Raw genomic sequence first — 27,864 nt, forward strand, 5'->3', positions numbered from 1 at the left:
TTGTTTCTTTAATAATTATGACTGTATGGCATATTTTAAAATTGTAGAAATGCAGATCACATTGGTATCTATTTATGTAAAAGAAAAACGAGGTAATGAGAAATAGAACCACAAAGGAACTTTCTCTCCCTCATGACCATTTTGAGAAACAAGAAGAAAAACCATAAACAAAGAAAATGAAATTTTTCCTATTTCCTCATTTTCTTATTTATTTTAAGCCACAATATGTCATATACATTAACAAGTGTGTCACTACTATCTCAGGGACAATTTAGATAAGAAAAATAAGAGAAACTATGAAGCACATAATTTACACAAACAAAATTTAAACAAAATACAGACAGTGGAAGAGCAAAGAGAGTTTATAGAATGAAAGAGGAAAAACAAAAGTATATATTGCAAACATATTTTTGCCAGTTTTTCTTGCCTATTTTGGCATATTTTCCAGGTTTCTTATGCTTCTACTGTTTTATTTATCATTACTTCTTTCTTAAGCCAATATTTTTGTAACTTGCAGGCAGGCACAAGCTGGCAGCTGCTGAGTATGCAGCTTCCCCCAAGATGCAAGGGACTAACTATAAATTGTCCCTGTGTGTAATCCGTCACACTTTCCTGGCGTTTGTATAGCCAGAGTAAATCCAGAGAAAACCGAAGGCACACTGCCTACCTGCGAAGAAGTACCAGTGATTCTTTGCATTTGAGAATTTGGAATGAAGTCTCCAGAGTTGAGATACAATTTTTGACTTTTTTCTTCTTTCTCTCTCTCTCTCTCTTTCTTTTTTGACTGAGTTTTGCGCTATCACCCAGGCTGGAGTGCAGTGGTGTGATCTTGGCTCACTGCAACCTCCGCCTCCTGGGTTCAAGCAATTCTCCCGCCTCAGCCTCCAGAGTAGCTGGGATTACAGGCATCCACCACCATGCCCGGCTAATTTTTGTATTTTTAGAAGAGAAGGCATTTCAACATGTTGGCCAGGCTAGTCTTGAACTCCTGACCTCAAGTGATCCACCCACCTCGGTCTCCCAAAGTGCTGGGATTACAGGAATGAGCCACCATGCCCGGCCCAGTTTTTGACATTTTATCTCAGAATAAATGGTAGTGATGTCTCTCATGTAGTCAGAGTGCTGTAGAACTTAAAAAGTTGCCACTTCATGCTTGGTTATGTCTGTCCAAAATAAACTCAATATAGGTCCACAGAACAGCACTGCTGGGAATACTGTGCTACCACATGAAATACTTTCCTGGGAAGGATGGACTATGTGAAATGGTAGTTCATTTCTTTGGGGCTGTGTAATTCCAGGCCCAGTTCATATCTGTGATGCCATGCAATGGATTTCCAAAGCCTGCAATACTCAATCCCCTTGCACGACTGGGATTATTAGAGATTTACCCTTCCTCACCAACAGAGCTTCAGTTATGGGGATCATGAGGTGATGAAACAGAAATAAAACCATATGTGGATTTAGAGAGTGCACATGTTGAAACTTCTGAACTACGCATCCACTCAGCATGAACACATTGCATGTATACACTTCACCAGAAGAGGGGGCAAGAATGTCTACAGTTTTTACTCAAGCTCAGCATACTGGAAGGTGTTGAGAGAAAAACAGAGTGATCATCACTGTAAAGAATTTCTGCTCTAAAGGCCATTCTACTTGAAACTTGCAGTGGGTCCCAGATTATATTAACCACTCTTTGCTCACTGTTTATTTTCAGTCCTTCGCACTCCATCCTCAAGAGATTTTACTCTACAGGCATACCTTGGAGATATTTTGAACTCAGTTCCAGACCACCACAATAAATCAAGTTGTATGAATTGGTTTTCCAGTGCACATAAAAGTCATGTTTACACTATACTGTAATCTTTTCAGTGTGCAACAGCACTATGTCTAAAAAGTACATACCTGAATTTTAAATTTCTTAATTGCTAAAAATGCCAATGATCTTCTGAGCCTTCAGTGAGTTGTCATCTGTTTGCTGGTAGAGGGCCTTTCTTCAATGTTGATGGCTGCTGACTGATAAAAATGGTGGTTGCTGAAGGCTGGGGTGGCTGTGGTAATTTCTTAAAATGAGACAAAAATGAAGTTGGCTGCATCAGTGGACTCTGCCTTTCACAAAGTATTTCTCTGTAACATCCGAAACTGTTTTATAGCATTTTAACCACAGTAGAGCTTCTTTCAAAATTAGAGTCAATACTCTCAAGTCCTCTCAAAGCTGCTGCTTTATCCACTAAGTTTATGGAATATTTTAAATCCTTTGTTGTCTTTTCAACAATGTTTATGACATCTTCACAGGGTTGGATTCCATCTCAAGAAACCACTTTCTTTACTCACCCATAAGAAGCAGCTCTTCATCTGTTCAAGTTTTCTCATGAGATTATAGCAATTCAGTCACAGCTACAGCTACAGGCTCCACTTCTAATCTTCTAATTCTAGTTCTCTTGTTTTTTTTTTTTTTTTTTTTTTTTTTTTTTTTTGAGACGAGTCTGGCTCTGTAGCCCAGGCTGGAGTGCAGTGGCGCGATCTCGGCTCACTGCAAGCTCCGCCTCCCGGGTTCATGCCATTCTCCTGCCTCAGCCTCCCGAGTAGCTGAGACTACAGACGCCCACCACTGCACCCAGCCAATTTTTTGTATCTTTAGTAGAGATGGGGTTTCACCATGTTAGCCAGGATGGTCTCGATCTTCTGTCCTCGTGATCTGCCCGCCTTGGCCTCCCAAAGTGCAGGGATTACAGGTGTGAGCCACCACACCTGGCCTCTCTTGCTATTTTTACCACGACTGTAGTTACTTCCTCTGCTGAAGTCATGAACCCCTCAAAGTTATCCAGGAGGGTTGAAATCAACTTCTTCCAAACTCCTGTGAATGCCAGTATTTTGACCTCCCACAAATCACAAATGTTTATAATGGTATCTAGAATGGTGAATCATTTCCAGAAGGTTTTCACTTTATAATACTTTGCTCAGATCAATCAGAGGTATTATTTATGACAATAGTCTTATGAAATGTATTTCTTAAAGAATAAGACTTGAAAGTTAACATTGCTCCTCGATCCATGGCCTGCAGAATAAATTTTGTGTTAGCAGACATGAAAATATCCATCTCCTTGTACATCTCTATCAGAGCTCTTGAGTGACCAGGTACATTCTCAGTAAGCAGCAATCTTTAGAAAGGAATCTTTTTTTCTGAACAGAAAATCTCAACAGTGAGTTTAAAATATTCAGGAAACGGATGCTATAAACAGGTGAGCTGTCATGCAGGCTTTGTTCTTCCATTTACAGAGCACAGGTAGATTGAGCATAATTCATAAGGGTCCTAGGATTTTCAGAATGAGCATTGGCTCAACTTCAAGTCACCGGCTGCATTAGCCCCTAATAAAAGAGTCAGCCTGTCCTTTTAAGTTTTGAAGTCAAGCAATGACTTCTCTTCTCTAGCTATGAAAGTCCTAGATGGCATCTTCTTCCAATGGAAGGCTGTTTCCTCTACATTGAAAAAGCAGCAGAAACCTCTGCAGATACAAACGACCCTGTCTGACAGCTTTGAAGAGAGCAGTGGATCTCCCAACACGGAGGTTGAGATCTGAGAATGGACAGACTGCCTGCTCAAGTGGATCCCTGACCCCTGAGTAGCCTAACTGGGAGACATCCACCACTAGGTGCAGACCGACACCCCACACCTCACATGGCAGGGCACACCACTGAGAAGAAGCTTCCAAAGCAAGAATCAGACAGGTAGACTTGCTGTTCAGCAATATTCTATCTTCTGCAGCCTCTGCTGCTGATACCCAGGCAAACAGGGTCTGGAGTGGACCTCAAGCAATCTCCAACAGACCTACAGCTGAGGGTCCTGACTGTTAGAAGGAAAACTAACAAACAGGAAGGACACCCACACCAAAACCCCATCAGTACATCACTATCATCAAAGACCAAAGGCAGATAAAACCACAAAGATGGGGAAAAAGGGCAGAAAAGCTGGAAATTCAAAAAAGAAGAGCGCATCTCCCCTTCCAAAGGAACGCAGCTCATCGCCAGCAACGGATCAAAGCTGGATGGAGAATGACTTTGACGAGTTGAGAGAAGGCTTCAGTCCATCAAGCTTCTCAGAGCTAAAGGAGAAATTATGAACCCACTTCAAAGAAACTAAAAATCTTGAAAAAAGAATGGCAGAATGGATAACTAGAATAATCAATGCAGAGAAGGCCATAAATGAACTGACAGAGATGAAAACCATGACACGAGAAATACATGACAAATGCACAAGCTTCAGTAACCCACTTGATCAACTGGAAGAAAGAGTATCAGCGATTGAGGATCAAATGAATGAAATGAAGCGAGAAGAGAAGTCTAAAGAAAAAAAGAGGAAAAAGAAATGAACAAAGTCTTCAAGAAGTATGGGTTTATGTGAAAAGACTGATTGGGGTACCTGAAAGTGAGTAGGAAAGGGAACCAAGTTGGAAAACACTCTTCAGGATATCATCCAGGAGAACTTCCCCAACCTAGTAAGGCAGGCCAACATTCAAATTCAGGAAATACAGAGAACGCCACGAAGATACTCCTTGAGAAGAGCAACTCCAAGACACATAATTGTCAGATTCACCAAAGTTGAAATGAAGGAAAAACTGTTAAGGGCAGCCAGAGAGAAAGGTCGGGTTACCCACAAAGGGAAGCCCATCAGACTACCAGCAGATCTTCTGGCAGAAACTCTACAAGCCAGAAGAGAGTGGGGGCCAATATTCAACATTCTTAAAGAAAAGAATTTTCAACCCAGAATTTCATATCCAGCCAAACTAAGTTTCATAAGTGAAGGAGAAATAAAATCCTTTACAGATCAGGAAATGCTTAGAGATTTTGTCACCACCAGGCCTGCCCTAGAAGAGACCCTGAAGGAAGCACTAAACATGGAAAGGAACAACCAGTACCAGCCATTGCAAAAACATGCCAAAATGTACAGACCATCAATGTTAGGAAGAAACTGCATCAACTAACAAGCAAAATAACCAGCTAATATCATAATGACAGGATCAAGTTCAGACATAATAATATTAACCTTAAATGTAAATGGACTAAATGGTCCAATTACAAGACACAGACTGGCAAATTGGATAAAGAGTCAAGACCCATCAGTTTGCTGTATTCAGGAGACCCATCTCACATGCAGAGATACATACAGGCTCAAAATAAAGGGATGGAGGAAGATCTACCAAGCAAATGGAGAACAAAAAAAGCAGGGGTTGCAATCCTAGTCTCTGATAAAACAGACTTTAAACCATTAAAGATCAAAAGAGACAAAGAAGGCCATTACATAATGGTAAAGGGATCAATTCAACAGGAAGAGTTAACTATCCTAAATATATATGTACCCAATACAGGAGTACCCAGATTCATAAAGCAAGTCCTTAGAGACTTACAAAGAGACTTAGACTCCCATATAATAATAATGGGAGACTTCAACACCCCACTGTCAACATTAGACAGATCAATGAGACAGAAAGTCAACAAGGATATCCAGGAATTGAACTCATCTCTGCACCAAGTGGACCTAATAGACATCTACAGAACTCTCCACCCCAAATCAACAGAATATACATTCTTCTCAGCACCACATCACACTTATTCCAAAATTGACCACATAATTGGAAGTAAAGCGCTCCTCAGCAAATGTAAAAGAACAGAAATTATAACAAACTGACTCTCAGACCACAGTGCAATCAAACTAGAACTCAGGACTAACAAACTCAATCAAAACCGCTCAACTATATGGAAACTGAAAAACCTGCTCCTGAATGACTACTGGGTACATAACGAAATGAAGGCAGAAATAAAGATGTTCCTTGAAACCAATGAGAACAAAGATACAACATACCAGAATCTCTGGGACACATTTAAAGCAGTGTGTAGAGGGAAATTTATAGCACTAAATGCCCACAAGAGAAAGTTGGAAAGATCTAAAATTGACACTCTAACATCACAATTAAAAGAACTAGAGAAGCAAGAGCAAACACATTCAAAAGCTAGCAGAAGGCAAGAAATAACTAAGATCAGAGCCGAACTGAAGGAGATAGAGACACAAAAACCCTCCAAAAAATCAATGAATCCAGGAGTTGGTTTTTTGAAAAGATCAACAAAATTGACAGACCGCTAGCAAGACTAATAAAGAAGAAAAGAGAGAAGAATCAAATAGATGCAATAAAAAACGATAAAGGGGATTTCACCACCGACCCCACAGAAATACAAACTACCATCAGAGAATACTATAAACACCTCTACGCAAATCAACTAGAAAATCTAGAAGAAATGGATAATTTCCTGGACACTTACACTCTCCCAACTTCTCCAAAACCAGGAAGAAGTTGAATCCCTGAATGGACCAATAGCAGGCTCTGAAATTGAGGCAATAATTAATAGCCTACCAACCAAAAAAAGTTCAGGACCAGATGGATTCACAGCTGAATTCAACCAGAGGTACAAGGAGGAGCTGGTACCATTCCTTCTGAAACTATTCCAATCAATAGAAAAAGAGGGAATCCTCCCTAACTCATTTTATGAGGTCAACATCATCCTGATACCAAAGCCTGGCAGAGACACAACAAAAAAAAAGAGAATTTTAGACCAATATCCCTGATGAATATCGATGCAAAAATCCTCAATAAAATACTGGCAAACTGAATCTAGCAGCACATCAAAAAGCTTATCCACCATGATCAAGTGGGCTTCATCCCTGGGATGCAAGACTGGTTTAACATACGCAAATCAATAAACGTAATTCAGCATATAAACAGAACCAACGACAAAAACCACATGATTATCTCAATAGATGCAGAAAAGGCCTTTGACAAAATTCAACAGCCCTTCATGCTAAAAACTCTCAATAAACTAGGTATTGATGGAACATATCTCAAAATAATAAGAGCTATTTATGACAAACCCACAGCCAATATCATACTGAATGGGCAAAAACTGGAAGCATTCCCTTTGAAAACTGGCACAAGACAGGGATGCCCTCTCTCACCACTCCTATTCAACATAGTGTTGGAAGTTCTGGCTAGGGCAATCAGGCAAGAGAAAGAAATCAAGGGTATTCAATTAGGAAAAGAAGAAGTCAAATTGTCCCTGTTTGCAGATGACATGACTGTATATTTAGAAAACCCCATCATCTCAGCCCAAAATCTCCTTAAGCTGATAAGCAACTTCAGCAAAGTCTCAGGATAGAAAATTAATGTGCAAAAATAACAAGAATTCTTATACACAAGTAACAGACAAACAGAGAGCCAAATCATGAATGAACTTCCATTCACAATTGCTTCAAAGAGAATAAAATATCTAGGAATCCAACTTACAAGGGATGTAAAGGACTTCTTCAAGGAGAACTACAAACCACAGCTCAGTGAAATAAAAGAGGACACAAACAAATGGAAGAACATACCGTGCTGATGGATAGGAAGAATCAATATTGTGAAAATGGCCATACTGCTCAAGGTAATTTATAGATTCAATGACATCCCCATCAAGCTACCAATGAGTTTCTTCACAGAATTGGAGAAAACTGCTTTAAAGTTCATATGGAACCAAAAAAGAGCCCACATTGCCAAGACAATCCTAAGTCAAAAGAACAAAGTTGGAGGCATCACACTACCTGACTTCAAACTATTCTACAAGGCTACAGTAACCAAAACAGCATGGTACTGGTACCAAAACAGAGATATAGACCAATGGAACAGAACAGAGTCCTGAGAAATAATACCACACATCTATAGCCATCTGATCTTTGACAAACCTGAGAAAAACAAGAAATGGGGAAAGGATTCCCTATTTAATAAATGGTGCTGGGAAAATTGGCTAGCCATAAGTAGAAAGCTGAAACTGGATCCTTTCCTTACTCCTTATATGAAGATTAATTCAAGATGGATTAGATACTTAAATATTAGACCCAATATCATAAAAACTCTAGAAGAAAATCTAGATAATACCATTCAGGACATAGGCATGGACAAGGACTTCATGTCTAAAACACCAAAAGCAACAGCAACAAAAGCCAACATGGACAAATGGGATCTAATTAAACTAAAGAGCTTCTGCACAGCAAAAGAAACTACCATCAGAGTGAAGAGGCAACCTATAGAATGGGAGAAAATTTTTGCAATCTACTCATCTGACAAAGGGCTAATATCCAGAACCTACAAAGAATTCAAACAAATTTACAAGAAAAAAACAACCCCATCAAAAAGCGGGCAAAGGATATGAACAGACATTTCTCAAAAGAAGACATGCATATAGCCAACAGACACATGAAAAAATGCTCGTCATCACTGGCCATCAGAGAAATGCAGATCAAAACCACAATGAGATACCATCTCACACCAGTTAGAATGGCAATCATTAAAAAGTCAGGAAACAACAGGTGCTGGAGAGGATGTGGAGAAATAGGAACACTTTTACACTGTTGGTGGGATTGTAAACTAGTTCAACCATTATGGAGAACAGTATGGCAATTCCTCAAGGATCTAGAACTAGAAGTACCATATGACCCAGCCATCCCATTACTGGGTATATACCCAAAGGATTATAAATCATGTTGCTATAAAGACACATGCACACGTATGTTCACTGTGGCACTATTCGCAATAGCAAAGACTTGGAATCAACCCAAATGTCCATCAGTGACAGACTGGATTAAGAAAATGTGCCACATATACACCATGGAATACTATGCAGCCATAAAAAAGGATGAGTTTGTGTCCTTTGTAGGGACATGGATGCAGCTGGAAGCCATCATTCTCAGCAAACTATCACAAGAACAGAAAACTAAACACTGCATGTTCTCACTCATAGGTGGGAACTGAACAATGAGATCACTTGGACTCGGGAAGGGGAACATCACACACTAGGGCCTGTTATGGGGAGGGGGGAGGGAGAGGGATTGCACTGGGAGTTATACCTGATGTAAATGACGAGTTGATGGGTGCTGATGAGTTGATAGGTGCAGCACACCAACATGGCACAAGTATGCATATGTAACAAATCTGCATGTTGTGCACATGTACCCTAGAACTTAAAGTATAATAATAAAAAAAAGAAAAAAAAAAGAAAATATGTTGCTTAGTGTGGCCATTTTCATCAATGGTCTTAGCTAGATCTTCTGGATAAGTTGCTGCAGCTTCTATGTCATCACAAATACTTGCTGCTTCACCTTGCACTTTTCTGTTATGAAGAAGGCTTCTTTTTTTTTTTTTTTTTTTTCCTTTTAGATACAGTCTCACTCTGTTGACCAGGTTAGAGTGCAGTGGCGTGATCTCAGCTCCTTGCAACCTCCGCCTTCCAGGTTCAAGCAATTCTCCTGCCTCAGCCTCCCAAGTAGTTGGGATAACAGGTGCCCACCACCATGCCTGGCTAATTTTTTTTGTGTATTTTTAGTAGAGATGGGGTTTCACCATGTTGGCTAGGCTGGTTCCAAACTCCTGACCTCAAGTGGTCCAGCCTCCTCAGCCTCCCAAAGTACGAGGATTACAGGTATGAGTCACCTCACCTGGCCAGAAGGTTTCTTCCTTTAAACCTCACTAACAAACCTCTGCTAGCTTTAAACTTTTCTTCTGCAACTTCCTCACCCATCTCAGCTTTCATAAAGTTGAAGAGAGTTAGTGTTCTGCTCTGAATTAGGTTTTGCCTTAAAAGACTGTTGTGGCTGGTTGATTTTCTTTCCAGCCACCAAAACTTTCTCCATGTCAGCAATGAGGCTGTTTCGCTTTGTTATTGTTTATGTATTCACTAGAATAGCACTTGTCATTTCCTTCAAGAACTTTTCCTTTGTTTTGACAATTTGGCTAATTGTCTGGTGCAACAGGCTTAGCTTTTGGCCTATCTTAACTTTCAATATGCCTTCGTCATTAAGCTTAATCATTTCTAGCTTTTGATTTAAAATGAGAAATGTATAACTATTCCTTTTACTTTAACATTTAGAAGCCATTGTAGTGTTACTAATTGGCCTAATTTCAATATCGTTATGCCTCAGGGAATAGAGTCCAGAGGAGAGGAGAGGGACGGGAAGGGAAAGAGCCAGTTTGTGGAGCAATCAGCACTCACGTAACATTTGTCTGTTAAGTTTGCCATCTTCTGTGGGTAGGATTCAGGGTGTCCCAAAACAATTACAATAGTAACATCAAAGATAACTGATCACACATCACCAGAGCATATATAATAATAATGAAAAATTTGAAGTTCTGTGAGAATTAACAAAAGGTGAGACAGAGACACGAAGTGGGCACATGCTGTTGAAAAAATGGCACTGGATAGACGTGCTCAATGCAGAGTTGCCACGAAACCTTCAATTGGTAAAAAATGCAACATCTGCAAAGCACAATGCAGTGAAGCACAATAAACCAAGGTAAGCCTGTAGCTGCATACCCCTTGTACTCAAATAGTTGTAGTCGCATTGCAAACAATAGTGAACTCATGAATTTCATGTAGCAGATGTATATTTGTGAATATATTTTAAATATTTAACTATAAAAACTATTGCATCATGGTTTTGGTTTGCATTTTTCTGAAAATTAATGAAGCTGAGTATTTTTTCACATGTTTGCTGGCTACTTGCATGTCTTCTTTTAAGAAGTGTCTCTTCATTTCTTTTGCCCGCTTTTTAATGGGGTTATTTGTTTTTTGCTTGTTGATTTGTTTAAATTCCCTATAGATTCTGGATATTAGGCCCTTCTTGGATGTGTAATTTGTAAATATCTTCTCCCATTCTGTAGGCTGTTTGCTCTCTTGATAGTTTCTTTGGCTATGCAGAAGCTCTTAGTTTAATTAGGTCTCACCTGTCTATTTTTTGTTTTGCTGTAATTGCTTTTGGGGACTTAGCCAAAAATTATTTGCCAAGACCCAGGTCAAGAAGGGTATTTCCTAGGTTGCCTTCCAGGATTTTTATAGTTTGAGGTCTTACATTTAAATGTTTAATCCATTTTGAGTTAATTTTTATATATGGCAAAAGGTAGGGGTCTGGTTTCAGCATCCACATGGCTGGCTAGTTATCCCAGCACCGCTTATTGAGTCCTTTCCCAGTTGCTTGTTTTTGTCAGCAAATCACAACCACAATGAGATACCATCTCACACTAGTCAGAATGGCCACCCCTCAAAAGTCAAAAAACAATAGATGGTATGGTGAGGCTTCAGAGAAAAGGAACACTTATATACTGTTGGTGGAAGAGTAAATTAGGCCAGCCACTGTGGAAAGCTGTCTAGAGATTTCTCAAAGAACTTAAAACAGAGATATGATTCTACCCAGCAATTCCATTACTGTGTATATACCCCTCCGCCAAAATAAACCATTCTATCAAAAATACACATACACTCATATGTGTATTGCTATATTATTCATAATAGCAAAGACATGGAATCAACTCAGGTGCTCAACAATAGTAGATTAGATAAAGAAAATGTGGTACATATACACCATAGAATACTATGCAGCCATAAAAAAGAATGAAATCATGTTCTTTGCAGCACCATGAATGGAGCTGGAGGCCGTAATCCTAAGCAAATTAACACAGGAACAGAAAACCAAATACTGCATGTTCTCACTTATAAGTGAGAGCTAAACATTGAACACACATTAACATAAGCAGGGGAACAACAGACACTGTGGACTACTAGAGGGAAGAGGAGGTGTGTGCGTTAAAAAACTACTTATTGGGTACAATGCTCACTACTAGGACGATAGACTCCATATTAGAAACCTCAGACTCACACAATATTCCCATGTAACAAATCTGCACATGTACCCTCTGTATCTAACATGAAAGTTGAATTTTTTTTTTAAAAAGTGAATAAAAGCAAACATTGTAAAGGTAAAATAAATATAAATAAATAAATAACAAAACTATTACAGAAGACCATTCCAGGTCTCTCCAGGAGTAGTGAATTGTACTTTCAAAAATATTGCTTTAAGATATCTGGAAGTTTCTCTACTTATTTATTTACAATTTGGGATGTGGGAACCAATCAAAAGCAGTTGCAATTATAGTAGTGAGTAAAGAGATTATCTTTTTGACTTGTAAAAAAAGAAAGATCTGTAAGGGGTGTAATTCACTATCCTCTTATATTAGTCACACAAAAAATGAGAAAGACGATGCTACCTGAAGCTAACGGCACCCTTTTGAATGGGACATCAGCCCTTTCAATATAAGCTAGGATTTAGTGCTACTATTATTGCAGACTAATTTCTTTGGATGTGTCTGCTCCAAAATGAAAACAACTAAGATAAAAGCAACTCATACGCATATAAAATAATGTTGATGGAAGGTTTAAAAAATAAATTCCAAGTAGCTTAGACTTAGAAATATAAAATATGAATTTCTCAAAAACCCAGATTAAGGTCATTGCATTAACTTAAATATATGTATTAAGAATATTGTATACTTACACTGAGGTTTCTAACAATTTCTTCAGAATTAACTGTTTCAAAAGAAAAAGAAATAAATGACATTACAATTGATAACAAACAAATGCAAAGAACGTGAACCACTCAGATGAATTTGATACATTCACTTATTAGTAACTATGATCTGATAAAATTAAATTAAAAATTATTTCAAGCAAAGAATTATTTTAGCATTGAGAACACAGTAGGATATAGTTCAACTTAACAATATTAGATATTACCATAGACTTTATAGAATGTACTTAAGCATGGGAATTGCCCACTTGTTTCTGTGTGGTCTTCTCAAGAAGTCAGTAGGGGGTCTGATAATCCCAACTTCCTCTCAGAATTAGAGAACCACGGTTATTCATTTTCAGTTTTACCCTTTTTTTTTCATATAGGTGTCTTCATACTTACAACTAAAAAAGTCATGAGGTACATTAAGAGCTCTGATGCGGGGGGCAGGCCCTTCGTACATGTAGAAATTTATTCTGGGAAAATAATCCGTCATGTATTCCATCTTGTCACAATAAGTCTGGTCCATTCCTTAATCAAAAAATAATCACAATAATCCACTGAACATATATAAATGACAACAGTTGATCTCCGTCATGTCAAATAGAAGACATTTTATGTTACAGATCTCAAACCAAGTTTCACTGAGAAGTTACGCAATTCAGTGTATTACTTTACTCTGGCAGAAAATTGTGGCAGTGGGGAAGGGTCATGTTTGAGGGAAGCACAGATGGGTATTATAAACAGATCATTTGTTCAACGTATAATAGATTAATGGAAGTAATTCTTACTTTTAAAAGTATATTATTTAGGCTGTGGCTCACACCTGTAATCCTAACACTTTGGGAGGCCGAGGTGGGTGGCTCACTTGAGGCCAGGAGTTCGAGACCAGCCTAGCCAACATGATAAACCCAATCTCTACCAAAAAATACAAAAATTAGCCAGACATGGTGGTGTGGTGGCGTGCACCTATAGTCCCATCTACTCAGGAGGCTAAGGCATGAGACTCATTTGAATCTCAAAGGTGGCTGTTGTAGTGAGCCGAGATCATGCCACTCGCATTCTAGCCTAAGTGACAGAACAAGACTCTATCTCAAAAAAAAGTATAAAGTAATTTAAATTTATATAAAGAGTATGTGCTATAAAAAAATCTGGTAGTTAACTTTTTTTATTTGAAGATTTTTCAGACTGCATATAATTTTTTTTTTTTTGAGATAGTCTTGCTGTGTTGCCCAGGCTATAGTGCAGTGGTATATATACCACTGCACTATATATATAGTGGTATATATAGTGCAGTGGTATATGCAGCCTCACTGCAGCCTCCACTTCCTGGGTTCAAGCGATTCTCCTGTCTCAGCCTCCCGAGTAGCTGGGACTACAGGTGTGTGCCACCGCACCCAGCTAATTTTGTATTTTTAGTAGAGACGGGGTTTCACCATATTGGCCAGGCTGGTCTCGAACTCCTGACCTCAGGTGATCCGCCAGCCTCGGCCTCCCAAAGTAAGGGGATTACAGGCCTGAGCCATGGTGTCTGGCTTGCATATAAATTATTATTTTAATTAATTTCTTACAAAATTACACAAAAAGTTTCTCTTTAATTTTAAAACCATAGGGCAAAGTGTTAGGGAACAACCTTAGAAATTTTAAAAATACATTACTATGCTTCCCATTATCTGGATGCTCTAAAATATGAACAAAAGTTCTACAGACACACTCTTTTTCCTCCTCATGCCCCATGGCTGGTCCCTTTACAGATATTGGGGCTTGACTTTAAATGTCCTCCTCAAGAAGTCACTTTGAACACCCTAGCTAGGAAGGATCTACTCTATATCTAGGAAAGTACCTAGCATTGACTAGGCACTTAAAAAATATCTGTAGAGGCTGGGCGCAGTGGCTCACGCCTGTAATCCCAACACTTTGGGAGGCCGAGGTGGGTGGATCACGAGGTCAGGAGATCAAGACCATCCTGGCTAATATGGTAAAACCCTGTCTCTACTAAAAATACAAAAAATTAGCCAGGTATGGTGGCAGGCGCCTGTAGTCCCAGCTACTCAGGAGGCTGAGGCAGGAAAATGGCATGAACCCGGGAGGCGGAGCTCGCAGTGAGCCAAGATCGCCCCACTGCACTCCAGCCTGGGCGACAGAGCCAGATGCCATCTCAAAAAAAAAAAAAAAAAAAAAAAAAAAATTCTGTAGAATGAGTGCATATGTACTTCAAAACTGTTTGAATGCATTTTGCATGAGGTGGGAGAGGGTGTCCCCACTGTTTCACTTCCTTTAACATTCAGGTTAATCAAAATCAAGAGTTAACCTCAAGTAGAGAAATGTGAGGTGACAGTAACTTTAAAGATGAAAAGCTATGAATAAACACACATCTATTTACATAACTAAAAAAAATACACACGGTGTGGCAAAACTTGCCAGTTACAGTAAACTGCAGCCAATCTACATGAACGAACCATGGCTGGAATGAAGGCCCCAAAGCACTCTTTAGATTGAATAAAAACCCAACCACATCCCTGTTAAATATCATTAACTCCACTTTTACAAAACATAGTGTCTATGGGTAGGTTTTCAGGACTATTAGAATAATTAAACTAGAAAATTTAATGTAGTCCTCTTTTCATCACAATCTACCACAATTCATTCCTTGCTTCTTCAAGAGACTTTAGGTCTAGAAGTAGAGATTTTAAAATATCACTGTTATCTGTGTATGATTCCTGAAGTGATAAATTATAATCAATAATAAAATAAGAATGTTTTTAAAAGCATACCGTGGTCAGCCAGAAGGATGATATTGACACAGTTGTGCAAATTCCTCTGCTTCAGGCCTTCCATCAACATCCCAAAAGCATGATCTACTACCTGTAAGGCTTTAATTACCTAAAAATAATTTGGAGTTAAGATTGTCATAATGAATTGTTTTAATTAGCCAAACCGTTATCTAATCAAGTAAAAATTAAACACATCTCAGTCTCTGAAATTGCTGGTTTTGAAACAGAACATCAGAGCCCAGCACTAGCACCCATGCTACCATATTTATCAAATACCAATTCCCTAAATTTCTATAAACAAAAATCTAAACCATGCTTCCTACAAAGGAAGATAGACTGCTGGCCAATAAATACGTGAAACCATGCTGAATGTCAACAAACACTATCCAACTGTAAAGATTTTCATAGTGATGCTCTAAGTTAGAGAGAAGAGTGGACAGATACTTCTAAGACAGCCTAAAGGTCACACACCTTCCAGAGGGTCATGTGACAATAGATTTCCAAAGAGTTAAAAACAGCATCTGTAACCCAATAATTCTACTTCTGGGCGTTTGTCCTAAGTCAACACTTGGAGTACAAATGGAGACTTGCATACAAACACAGTCATCACATTATTGATTTATAATTTAAATGCAAGGAAAAATAATTTATTTATTTATTTTTAGAGACAGGGTCTTACTCTGTTGCCCAGGCTAGAGTAAAGTGGCACAATCACCGCTCACTAAAGCTTTGATCTTATGGGCTAAAGCAATCCTCCTGTCTCAGCCTCCTGAGTAGCTGGCACCACAGGTGGACACCATCATGCCTGGCTAATTCTTTAATTTTTTGTAGAGATTAGCTCTCATTAGGTTTCCCAGGCTAGTCTCAAACTCCTGGGCTCAAGTGATCCTCCTGCCTCGGCCTCTCAAAGTGTTGGAATTACAGGTGTGAGCTAACACGTTTGGCCGCAAGGAAAAATAAATGATGACACATTTTTAAGAAGACTTACTCTATAGCCATGAAAAGATACTTTTAAAGAACAATGGGGCTGGGTGTGGTGACTCAGGCCTGTAATCCTAACACTTTGGGAGGCTGAGGCGGGTGGATCACCTGAAGTCAGGAGTTTGAGACCAGCCTGCCCAACATGGCAGAACCGCATTTTTACTAAAAATGTAAAAATTAGTTGGGCATGGTGGCAGGCGCCTGTAATTCCAGCTACTCAGGAAGCTGAGGCAGGAGAATCACTTGAACCCCGGGGGGCGGTGAGCCAAGATTGCAGTACTTCACTCCAGCCTGGGTGAAAGAGCGAAACTCCCTCTCTCCATCCCCCCCCGACAAAAAAAAAAAAAAACAATGGCATAGGAAAATAGTCACAAACAATGTTAAGCATTAAAAATGAAAACCAAATTATATACATATTGCATAATCCTGATTTTGTTTTGAAATATATTTAGCATTTCTTAGTAAACATGCATGCATAGAAAATTAAAAGGAAATATATCAAAGTACTATTGACAGTGGTTGTCTCTAAATAGTAGAATTAGAGTTCATTTTTATTTTATTGTTTATACTCACTGCTTTGTGTTTTTAAATTTTCTACACTTTATGAATATAATTTATGGAACTGACATAAAGTTTAAGTAAATTTCACTGATGTAAATTTTCTGTGTGTGTGTGTGTGTGTGTGTGTGTGTGTGTGTGTGTGTTTCCCAGAGAATAAGAAAGCATAATAGCAATGGACTGGGGAAAGAAATGTTTTATCTCTCAGAGTACTGTTATAACAATGATTGCCTCTTTTTTCTTTTTTTGAGAAAGAATTTTACAAGCCTGATAGAGTTAAGATCTTTAGTGCATTGTCTCTTGAAATCCTCACAGCAAATATTCATGGATGGAGCTACTGGAATGGTCAGTTGTAAAGGTCAGGAAACTTGAGGTTTAAAGAAGTTAAGTGACATGTTCACAGTCCTTCAGTTAATAAGGGACAGTGCAGGACTTGAACACAAGCCGCTCTCTACCTACTGCTCAATCCATCATCAACTCCAAGATGCTTTCCTGGCCTTCAGTCTTAGGGTGACCCGCACTTTGCTTTGCCAGCGAGAGTCACTGTTTCCACCTGTTGTCATGACATAACGTCCCCTTTTACATAGTCATCTGACTCACTCCCCCAACCACACTGAGAACCCCTCCTCTTCTGTCCTCTGCCAGCACCCTGGCATCTGGCTGCCACTGGACTCTTTACAGTTTTGAAATCATCTGTGTACCTGTCTGCCTCTCAAGGACAGCATGAGTTCTCGCAGGGAAGGGATCATGCAACCCAACCCATTACATATTTCTTGAACTCAGATTCTGTCACGAAGTACACACTCGATAGAACATGAAATGCCAGTCCCCAACTCTCACCCAGCCAAAGAAAAGAAACAAGAAATTCCTATAATAGGAAACAATTGAGTAGCTTTGTTAAGTTTGAGTGATAAGTTTTCCACTTAGTGAATGGGCCAAAACAAACTAAAATAGCCTTTTTACTGTCAATTTATAAGTCATATTAACTGTGATTAAAGGTATGTGATTAAAACTAAAAATAATAATTAAGAAGTCACAAAACCTTCTACTTCCATTCATTTGCCTCTTCTCCTCAAGTTTTAAGTGACGTTTGGTCCTAACCCTTCTATTTTCTCACTTTGCTTTCTCAGGCCATCTCCCCTTCATGCACCATCTATATGCTGCCAATATCCCAGATCTCACCTCCTTTGAGCTTTAAATCCACAGTCATTTGCCTTCTGGACATCTCCATTTGGACAACACAGGCACCTCAATTGCAAAACAAGCATCTCCCCAAACTTACCCTCCTTTAGTGGTCTTATTAATATAAATGGGACCACCTCCCAGCACATGATAGAAACTAGGAAATCAATCTTGATCCCCCAGTCCCCTCACCCAACTCACACTAAGTCATGCCAAGTCTTTCTCCTAAATGAATCTCAGTTATATCTTCTTCCATCCACAATGGTTGCCTCTACCTTAGTCCAAGTCACTGTTATCTCTTTTCTGGAATGTTGGGAAAGCTAACCTGTCTCTTCCCACCTGTCTTTTCCTCTTACAAAATAAAAGTGATCTCTAAACACACACAGATCTGGTCCTGTCACCTCCCTTATTACAATGCTTCTCGTTTTACTTTTTCTAGCCTGCAAGGACTTGGTGCCTGACTCCTTCTCTGGGCTTCCTCTTAGCCCTCTTCCCTGTTTCACAATGCTGCAGACATTGGTGGGAGATAATTCTCATAGCTTGTCCAACAGCTCTGGCACAGCAGAGCACAAATAAGGGTGAGTTGCTACTATTATTCTTACCATGATCACGCTGTCTACTTGCTGAGCCATCTAGCCATTTGTTTGTCAGACCATTTGCTCATTTTATGTGTTCCTCCAATGTGCACAGCTCCTTCCTCAATAAGCCCACTTGCAAATTCTGCTTCCTTTTTGTCACTCAAAGGAGAGTCTCCTAACCAGGCCAAATTTGCACCCTACTCTAGACTAGATTGAGACTGCCTAGATAGATCTCTTGGGGGAAACTTGATCTTTTCCTTTGCAGCACTTTTCAAAATTATACTTAGAATGTACTTGGGTTTTAAACTAGACCACTGAATGGGGGGAAAAAAAGGACATGGTGCCTAATCTCAAGTCAGCTCCTGAGGTGCAACGAATGAAAATACAGTGTCCCTTCTCAAATGACAAATCATATCAAACATGGCTAACAGTTAAAATAGAAAAGAACGGCTGGACGAGGTGGTTCATGCCTGTAATCCTAGCACTTTGGGAGGCCGAGGCAGGTGGATTACCTGAGGTCAGGAGTTCAAGACCATCCTGGCCAACATGGTGAAACCCTGTCTCTACTAAAAATACAAAAATTAGCCTAGCACGGTGGCGCGTGCCTGTAATCCCAGCTACTCAGGAGGCTGAGACAGGAGAATTGCTTGAACTCAGGACATGGAGGTTGCAGAGAGCCGAGACTGCACCACTGCACTCCAGCCTGGGTGACAGAGCAAGACTCCACCTCAAAAAATAAATAAATAAAAAATAAAATAACATAAAAAGAAGGCATGGTAAATATATTTTAGATACTTGACGCTTAGAGTAACCTGAAAAGGCATACAATTCTGTGATACAGTCTAGAGCTGTGCAGGAATATAACAGAGGCCCAAGGCTTAAAAGTGGTGAGGCTTGAGCAAGTCTCTATATTATGAATCATTTTGGCCTAATAGGAAGGAAGGAAGGAAAAAAAGCTTTTCTGAGAAATTGCAAAGGCATGGTGCCAGAACGAATATGCTTGCATTCCAATTGAGGGTAATTGCTCAACGAGTTTCCATGGGGTGGGGAAATGCCATACTCATGGCAGCCTTTGCAACTTTCCATTGTGTCCATGACAATAGAGGCTTTAGTGGAGTTTAGAAGACAGAATGGCTTGTTTTGCTAAAAGCAATATTTAAGGACTATGTTTGTGTAGTAAAATCATAACAGAATGGCCTAGATAATGAATAAACTTATATTAGAGAGTCCACTTCAATGATAATGGGAGCCTAGAAGGGAAATAACTCTGCCTGAGGTAATAACATGTTAAATCCAATTATAAGGAACTTATAAATGAACTGTGGGAGACTAGACAGCTGGATATACCACAATGGACTTGCAGGTGACTTAGCCTGAAATACACCACACTAGTATGAATCGGTTTGTATAGTATCTAGCCTTAATGTTTTCATTATATGCAACAACAGTGCCACATCTAAGTATTCAATGAGGGTTTTTCAAATGATTCAAGATATAGTTATTAACGCAGTTGTCCTTTCTAGAATTTCAACTATTTTATGGTTAAGAAGGCAGTTGAACCATGGCATCCCTTTTATACCTTTAACTATTTTGATCTTACGTATGTATCAAATACATTTGTGCTCAGTAGAAGTTAAAGAATACTATTTTGTTTTGTGGGTCAGGGTTAGATGATTTTACATTGTTTTGTTTTTTTAAAACAAACAAACAAAAAAACTTACTCTGGCACTGACTGGTCCACCTGCATGTCCAGAGGAATCAGGTTCTTCAAAATACATGGTATAAAAACTGGGTCTAAGGGTAAAATTGAAACAGAAATATATTACCAATTTGCGATAAACTTACAGGCTGGATTGGGGGATTTTGTAGATCTCGGGCTTGCCGGCCATTGCCTTTTCTTTCTCTCTAACCTCCTCCTCTTTGTTCAGACCCGGTAGTTCTACTTGGCTCCAGCAAGGATAGGTTTCCTAACAGGAAGTAAATAAGACTTTCCCAGATATAAGTACTGGTACGCCCCTGTTGTGAAATTCTGTTTTGTTCTTGCAGTTAAGACCAGTTTTGGTGTGCCCCAGTCCTTTCTGTTTCCCGGTTTCTGACTTTTTGCTGATTCTTGGTTCTGTTATACTAAGTTCTTTCTTCTGGTGTCTGGTTTCTGATGCACTGTTTACCTGGAGCTCCTGGTTAGCCTTCAATGAGCCTCCATGCTCACTCCAATCTGTGGGCATGGGCTTGATGGAGCACCTCTGGCTCTTGGAGTCAGTCCTTATAACTGAGTGTCAGGCCTGCTCCCAGCTCTGCTCCCTTCCATATCTGGCTTTGGTTCTGTGCTATTTGCCTCTGCTCTCTGGTGTTAGCGCTATCTCTGTTGTTCAATAATGTCAACCACATTTTCGAAAACAAAAAGTTACCAGCTCTCAGGAATAATTTCCTTTATTTTATTTTTGAGACAGAGTCTCACTGTGTCACCCAGGCTGAAGGGCAGTGGCATGATCATAGCTCACTGCAGCCTCAAACTTCTGAGCTCAAGTGATCATCCCACCACAGCCTCCCAAGTAGTTAGGACTACAACTGTGTACCACCATGACCAGGTAATTTCTTTACTTTTTTTTAGAGACAGGGTTTCACTGTGTTGTTCAGGCTGGTCCGGGACTCCTGGGCTCAAGTGATCCTCCTGCCTCAACCTCCCAAAGTGCTGGGATTACACAAGTGAGACCCCCCTGCCCAGCCAGGAATAATTCATGAAAACTGCCCATTAAAAGGCAATGCCACATTGTTTCAAAAATAGCCAAAAATTGTAATTTAAATTGAAGAAATAACTTCATTTTTTATCCATATATATGCCACTATGCCAGCACTTTTCTGATACTAGACATTACCTTTCAGCTTTGGGCAGGTCCAGCCATTTTAACAATGTAGAAATCCTCTCTTCATATGGGACACTTCTGAAAAAATAAAGTAGAAATAATTCTTTAAAATGAATCAAATCAAGAATAATTCCATTACATTCCTATTCAGAAAAGTGAATATCTTCAGCTATCCATTTTGTGTTCCTATATAATCACAATACTGAAAGGTATTCACTATTATTCAAAGGGATTTCTGTTTATAGATACACTTGCAGCACTATAAATGAAATGCAGATTGTTTTATTTCACCCCACCCTTCTCTCCTTCAGTTTCCCCCAAATAAAATAAAAGACAATTGATTATGATCCATTAATTCCATTTTTAAAATTTATGCTTATGCATGTACTGAACATCTATTGACAGATACTATTTGTTCATTCAAAACAGAATTTATCAGTGAGTAAACCAAAGATTACATTCTAGTGCAGGAAGACAAGTAACAAACAATTGACCTAATATAAAAATAAAGTATATAGTGTATTAAAAGGTGACAAATGCTGTGGACAAAAAAAAAAAAAAAAAAAAAAAAAAAAAAACACTACAGCAGAGTAACTGAGATGAAGGTGGTTTGGAATTTTAAATCTTAAGTATAACTGGGGTAAGACAATATTGAGAAGGTAATTTTTCAACAGAGCCAGAAGGCAGTGAAAGACTAGGCATTCAGATCCATGAAGCAAATCATCTCAGGGAGGGTGAACAGCCAGTGCAATGTCCTGCAGCAGAAGCAAGCCTAGTATGTTGAAGTCCACCAAGGAGTTCAGAGTGAGTACCTGAGGGAGTAGCAGAAGAGGAGGTCAGAGAGGTAAGGGGACACCAGAGGTCATACCACATAGGGCCTTGTAAGCTTTTACTCTGAGTGACACAGGGAGCCACTGAAATTTTGGTGCCAAATAATGCTATAATTGGACTTGCATTTTATTTTATTTTATTTATTTGAGATGGAGTCTCCGTCTGTCACTCAGGCTGGACTACACTGCAGGAGTCCCTGATCTCAGCTCACTGCAACCTCTGCCTCCTGGGTTCAAGCTATTCTCCTGCCTCAGCCTCCATAGTAGCCAGGATTACAGGCAATGTGCCACAATGCCTGGCTAATTTTTGTATTTTTTCTTCTGGTAGAGATGGGGTTTCACCATGTTGGCCAGGCTGGTCTTGAACTCCTGACCTCAAGTGATCAGTCCACCTCAGCCTTCCAAACTGTTGCGATTACAGGCATGAGCCACTGCACCCGGCTGGACTTGCATTTTAAAGGAATCCCTCTGGTGAGTGGGATGAGACTAGATTATAAAGGATAAGAAGCAGAGAGATGAGTAAAGAGGCAACTGCAGCTAATACAGGCAAGAGATGACAGCTCGAACCAGAGTGGTAATGCTAGAGGTAATAAAAAGTTCTCAGGCTACTTAGATTTTTAATTAGAGCCAAAAGCATTTACTGAGAGACTGCTTGAGTGATATAAAGGAAAGGAATCAATGGTGACTCCCAAGATTTTTGGCTTAAACAACTGGATTAATGGAAATGCCGCCAAGATTAAGACAAAAACATCCTGATCATTTCTGTCTAACTGGAAGAATATCTGAAAGTGCTTCACTTCCACTACCGGTTGTAAGGCATGTATATGGAAGGAAAGGAGCCATTTTTAGCCACTTCTGATCCGGGCCAAAAGTAGGTGGCGGCTTTTAAACCTTGATACATTGCTGTCAGCCACATCTGTAAGAAGAGAAAATTTAGGATAAGCGAAGGTCAATAATTACTTTGGGTAGAAATGGTGTACCTTACCAGAAACTAAACAAGATTAACAGTTGCAACATGTATTAAAATTGAAATTTTAATCTTTGTAGCAATTAAAAGATATAATTATCTAAGAATCTGCCTCAAAAACCAAAAACGCAGCAAGCTACTAAGAAGCAAGATCATTTTTTTTCAAACTGGTGAAATTGGATGGTTCCTCTCTCCCTTTAAAATAATTACAACCTGTAATCCCAGCACTTTGGGAGGCCGAGGCAGGTGGATCACAAGGTCAGGAGATCGAGATCATCCTGGCCAACATGGTGAAACCCCATCTCTACTAAAAATACAAAAAAATTAGCTGGGTGTGGTGGTGCATCCCTGTAGTCCCAGCTACTCAGGAGGCTGAGGCAGGAGAATTGCTTGAATCCAAGAAGCAGAGGTTACAGTAATCTGAGATCACACCACTGCATGCCAGCCTGGTGACAGAGTAATATTCTGTCTAAAAAAAAAAAAAAAAAAAATTACAAAACAAAATGAGGAAAAACATTAACAGATAATCTTTCTGAGTAACTTCCAGATAGATACATTTATAACCCAACACCCCAGTTTAAACATAGCTACTTGAGTTAACAGCCATAAATGTTTTAAAAATTCAAGTTACAAATAGTGGTAAAACACCTTCCCACCCTCAGCCCTTAGAAACTATATGAGTGACATAGAACTTGCTCCACTGAGCAAGAAGAGTGACCTCCTGCCACACTGAGAAATGGAGGTTACTTCAATTGGCACGTGTAGAATGCTACATACTGGTTGCCCATGCCACCAGGCTGGATTATTTTGCTCCTCTGAAGAAAGTGAAAAACTCTTGTTGAGATTTACATCATACATATTATTGTCAATGATGCCATGTGATTCCGGATACAAGCCCTAAAATAATAATTTTAAAAAAGATGTAAGATAAAATATTAGTAAAATAGAAATTTAAATTAAAATAGCACACCATCTATTACTCATATCTAGGAAAGGTACTATATACCTTTCAGTGTAAAACACCTGGACCTGAACTTAAATATCAGAAGATATTGTCATCCCTTGGCTTTCATAGGGCATGGTTCCATGACCTCCCTAGGTACCAAAATCAGAAGATGTTTAAGTCCCTGCTAGAAAATGGCTTGGGATTTGCATATAACCTATGCATACCCTCCTATATATTTTAATCATCTCTAGATTACTTATAATAGCTAATACAATATACATGCTATGTCAATCATTGTTGTATTGTTTAGGGAATAGTGACAAAAAAAGTCTATACGTGTTCAGTACAGATGCAATTTTTTTCCAAATATTTCCTTCCTCCCTTCCTTCCTTCCTTCCTTCCTTCCTTCCTTCCTTCCTTCCTTCCTTCCTTCCTTCCTTCCTCTTTCTTTTCTTTCTCTCTTTCTTCCACTTTTATTTTAGGTTTGGGGGTACATCTGAAGGTTTGTTACTTAGGTAAACACGTCATGGGGGTTTGTTGTACGTATTATTTCATCACCCAGCTATTAAGCCGGTACTCAATAATTATCTTTTCTGCTCCTCTCCCTCTTCCCATCCTCCCCACTCAAGCAGACCCCAGTGTCTGTTGTTTCCTCTTTGTGTTAATAAGTTCTTATTATTTAGCTCCCAATTATAAGTGAGAACATGTGGTATTTAGTTTGCTAAGGATGATAGTCTCCAGCTCCATTTATGTTCCCACAAAAAACATGAGCTTGCTTTTTTATGGCTGCATAATATTCTGTGGTATATATGTACCACTTTCTTTATCTAGTCTGTCATTGATGGGCATTTAGGTTGATTCCACCCAAATATTTTTAATTCACAGTTAGTAGAATCCAAGGATTCAGAACCCACACATATGGAGGGCCAAGTGTATATATATATATTTTTTCTAGTTCTACCATGTTCATAGCAGCAAATAAGAGACATTAGGCTGACAGCTTGTCCTGATGGTGTTAATGTAACTTTTGTATGCTTAATAACTGTTTAATTAACTGTTAAACTTTCCCATATTAGAATAATGGTTAGCCACTGGTTATATTATCAATAATAGCAAGGAATTTACTAGCTAGAAGCTTTCTATATATCAAATATCCTGGCTAAATTGTATTAAAGGGTGTTACCAGCATTTTAAAGGCAGCCTGCCAAGTCTCTATCCGTCTTCCCTGCCATCCACCCACCTATCCAACCAATAATTTATTTAATCAAATCCCACATATTTATTTAATCATTGCACACATTTTTATTGAATGCCTATAGATTTTAGGGTCTTTATTTTAGAACATTGCTAGGTATATGAATATGTATGCATATACATGTATAAAAATATATAAATAGTAAATTAATTGCATTTATGCATAATCCCTTATTTTATGTATACATATATGTATATATGGTATATATTTATGTATATATGTATCTACAGTCAATTATTATTTTTCATAGTAGTTCTATAAAGTTGTCATGAACACTAAACTAATGATTACTGAACCATTGCTCCTAGGAAAAATACAGAGTTAGGTTCCTGAGAGCCTCTGATTACAACAGTTTTGTCTTCTGATCAATACATAACCTTGTTTTATGAGTGTTTTTGTTTGAAATCACCTTATTTTTGTATATTGTTGGTTCACTCATGGTATAACTCAGGCCTGAGCAAAGTTTACCTAACACACATATTTCCTCTGTAAGGCAATTCACAGCCTTCTTGCTCTTAGGAACACCAGAAACCACGTCAGCACTATGCAAGGGGACCATTTTAACTAGTGAAATAACTCCCCTAAAAACATGAGCATATAAAAAGTATGACAGTCAATAAACAGTAAGATTGTGAAAATGATACTTGTTTATAGTATGACAGCTAAAACAAGACAGCAGAATGTCTCCTGGTTAGACCTTAGCTAGGAACATGAGCATTGGGCAACTCAACTTTTTGTGCTTCTTTGTGATGGCTGCAAATGACCATAAATGCACTGTACTTATTGATTTGGGGGTTACAAATAAATTTTAGCAAGTAGGCAAACCCACAAATACAGAATCTGCAAGTAATGAGAATACATACATACATTTGTGTGGGGGTTAAAATTTAAATGTCATAGTTACTGTTCCATAGTAATAAAAGATTTAAAACCCAAAGTAATAAAGACAAATATCCTTTGAGGCAGCGGATGCCTTAAATGTGTTCTAAATCTACCTGTCTTAAATAATTTAATTTTTATTTGAGTTCATTTTAATCATTCTACCTACATCTTTTTATACACCAAGGATAATTCACTTGCTTTTATTGCTTTATCTAAAGAGATGTGGACTGTGTGAATTCTTTTATGCAAAAGAAGTTCTATCAAGTTAATTGTAATGAAAAGACTAGGAAAGAACAAAATTTCCCACATCAAAGTAGTTGGCCCTATATATAGGCTACTGTTCCCAGCAGACCTTCAGATAAACAAAGGGCAATCGGAAGACCAGAGGAAAATGGTATTTCTCACATCAAAGGGTCTGTTTTGGGCTCAGCACAGGTGAATTAACCTAATGCTGGACACTTATTCATAGTTCATGCCTCACAGCCCTGGATTGGCCTCATATTGAGCCATTCCTTCCAGCCTGAATTCAGCCATGAACTATTCCCACATGTGCTCGAGAAGGGTAAGTCTCAGAACTCCGCCACTTCCTGCCCAAACATGTCTGTCTTATGTGGTCAGTTCTGGTCTTTGGCCTGTCTTACCACTGGGTCAAGCACTCACCGTGACAATGGTGTAATGATTTGGGAAGGTTTTGGTAGGATACATAGCTCTCATGTATTTTGAATGAATTCCACATGTTTCTGCAACAGAATATGGTGAGAAATTAGGAAGTTGTTTCTTCTTCAGTTTTTTGGATAACTAAAAATCTGAACATGAAAGTCTCCCAGAAAAATAGAAAAAAAACTAAAAAGTTGATTGAAGATGGAAAGAGGTTGAAATTCTGGTCTCTAAGCTTCCTCCATCCCAGGGAATGTCAGTCTTTTAGGAGAGGAGTGAGCTAAATCAAGGTGTATATATTTTTTTCTGAAAGAGCCAGTGATACACATGTTAGGCTTTGCAAGGCCATATGGTCTTTTTTGCAACACCTCTCCACTCTGCCATTGAGGCCCCAAAGCATCCGTAGACAATAAATAAACAAATGAACATGGTCATGTTCCAATAAAACTTTCTTTATAGACATTGAAATTTGAATTTCAGGAAATTTTTACATGTCACAAAATATTCTTATTTTCTTCCAACCATTTAAAAATGTAAAACAGACTAGGCCCAGTGGCTCATACCTGTAATCCCAGCACTTTGGGAAGCTGAGATGGGCAGATCACTTGAGCTCAAGAGTTTGAGGCCAACCTGAGCAACACAGTGAAACCCTATCTCTCCATAAAAATTAAAAATTAGCTAGGTATGGTGACATGCGCCTGTGTAGTCCTAGCTACTCAGGAGGCTGAGGTGGGAGGATTGTTTGAGCCCAGGAGATGGAGTCTGGAGTGAGCTGTTATCGCACCACTGCACTTCAGCCTGGGTGACAGAGTGAAACTCTGTTTCAAATAAATAAATAAACGAATAAATAATTTTTAAAATAAGTAAAACAATTCTCAGTATATATGGCAGGCCATACACAAACGAGCAGAGTGAACCAGATTTGGCCTATGGGCCACAGCTTGCTGACCCCTGAGCTAAATGTACTCTATA

At 38.9% G+C, this 27,864-nt stretch overlaps 1 protein-coding gene across 1 annotated transcript in view; it reads right to left on the minus strand.

Annotated features, from left to right (window-relative positions):
• ENPP3 (ectonucleotide pyrophosphatase/phosphodiesterase 3) overlaps window positions 1-27,864 on the minus strand; it is a 98,026-nt gene that overhangs the window by 38,956 nt on the left and 31,206 nt on the right. Inside the window, exons 7-14 of the mRNA XM_030929638.1 lie at window positions 26,896-26,975; window positions 23,930-24,049; window positions 22,992-23,101; window positions 21,368-21,433; window positions 20,213-20,285; window positions 15,193-15,301; window positions 12,821-12,949; window positions 12,407-12,438 (exon numbers count right to left, since the gene is read on the minus strand). Coding sequence (XP_030785498.1) covers window positions 12,407-12,438; window positions 12,821-12,949; window positions 15,193-15,301; window positions 20,213-20,285; window positions 21,368-21,433; window positions 22,992-23,101; window positions 23,930-24,049; window positions 26,896-26,975 — 719 coding nt within the window. The remainder of the gene's footprint in view (window positions 1-12,406; window positions 12,439-12,820; window positions 12,950-15,192; window positions 15,302-20,212; window positions 20,286-21,367; window positions 21,434-22,991; window positions 23,102-23,929; window positions 24,050-26,895; window positions 26,976-27,864) is intronic.

Source organism: Rhinopithecus roxellana, chromosome 4 (assembly GCF_007565055.1).
Source record: "Rhinopithecus roxellana isolate Shanxi Qingling chromosome 4, ASM756505v1, whole genome shotgun sequence".
In the NCBI taxonomy this organism is placed as follows: domain Eukaryota; kingdom Metazoa; phylum Chordata; class Mammalia; order Primates; family Cercopithecidae; genus Rhinopithecus; species Rhinopithecus roxellana.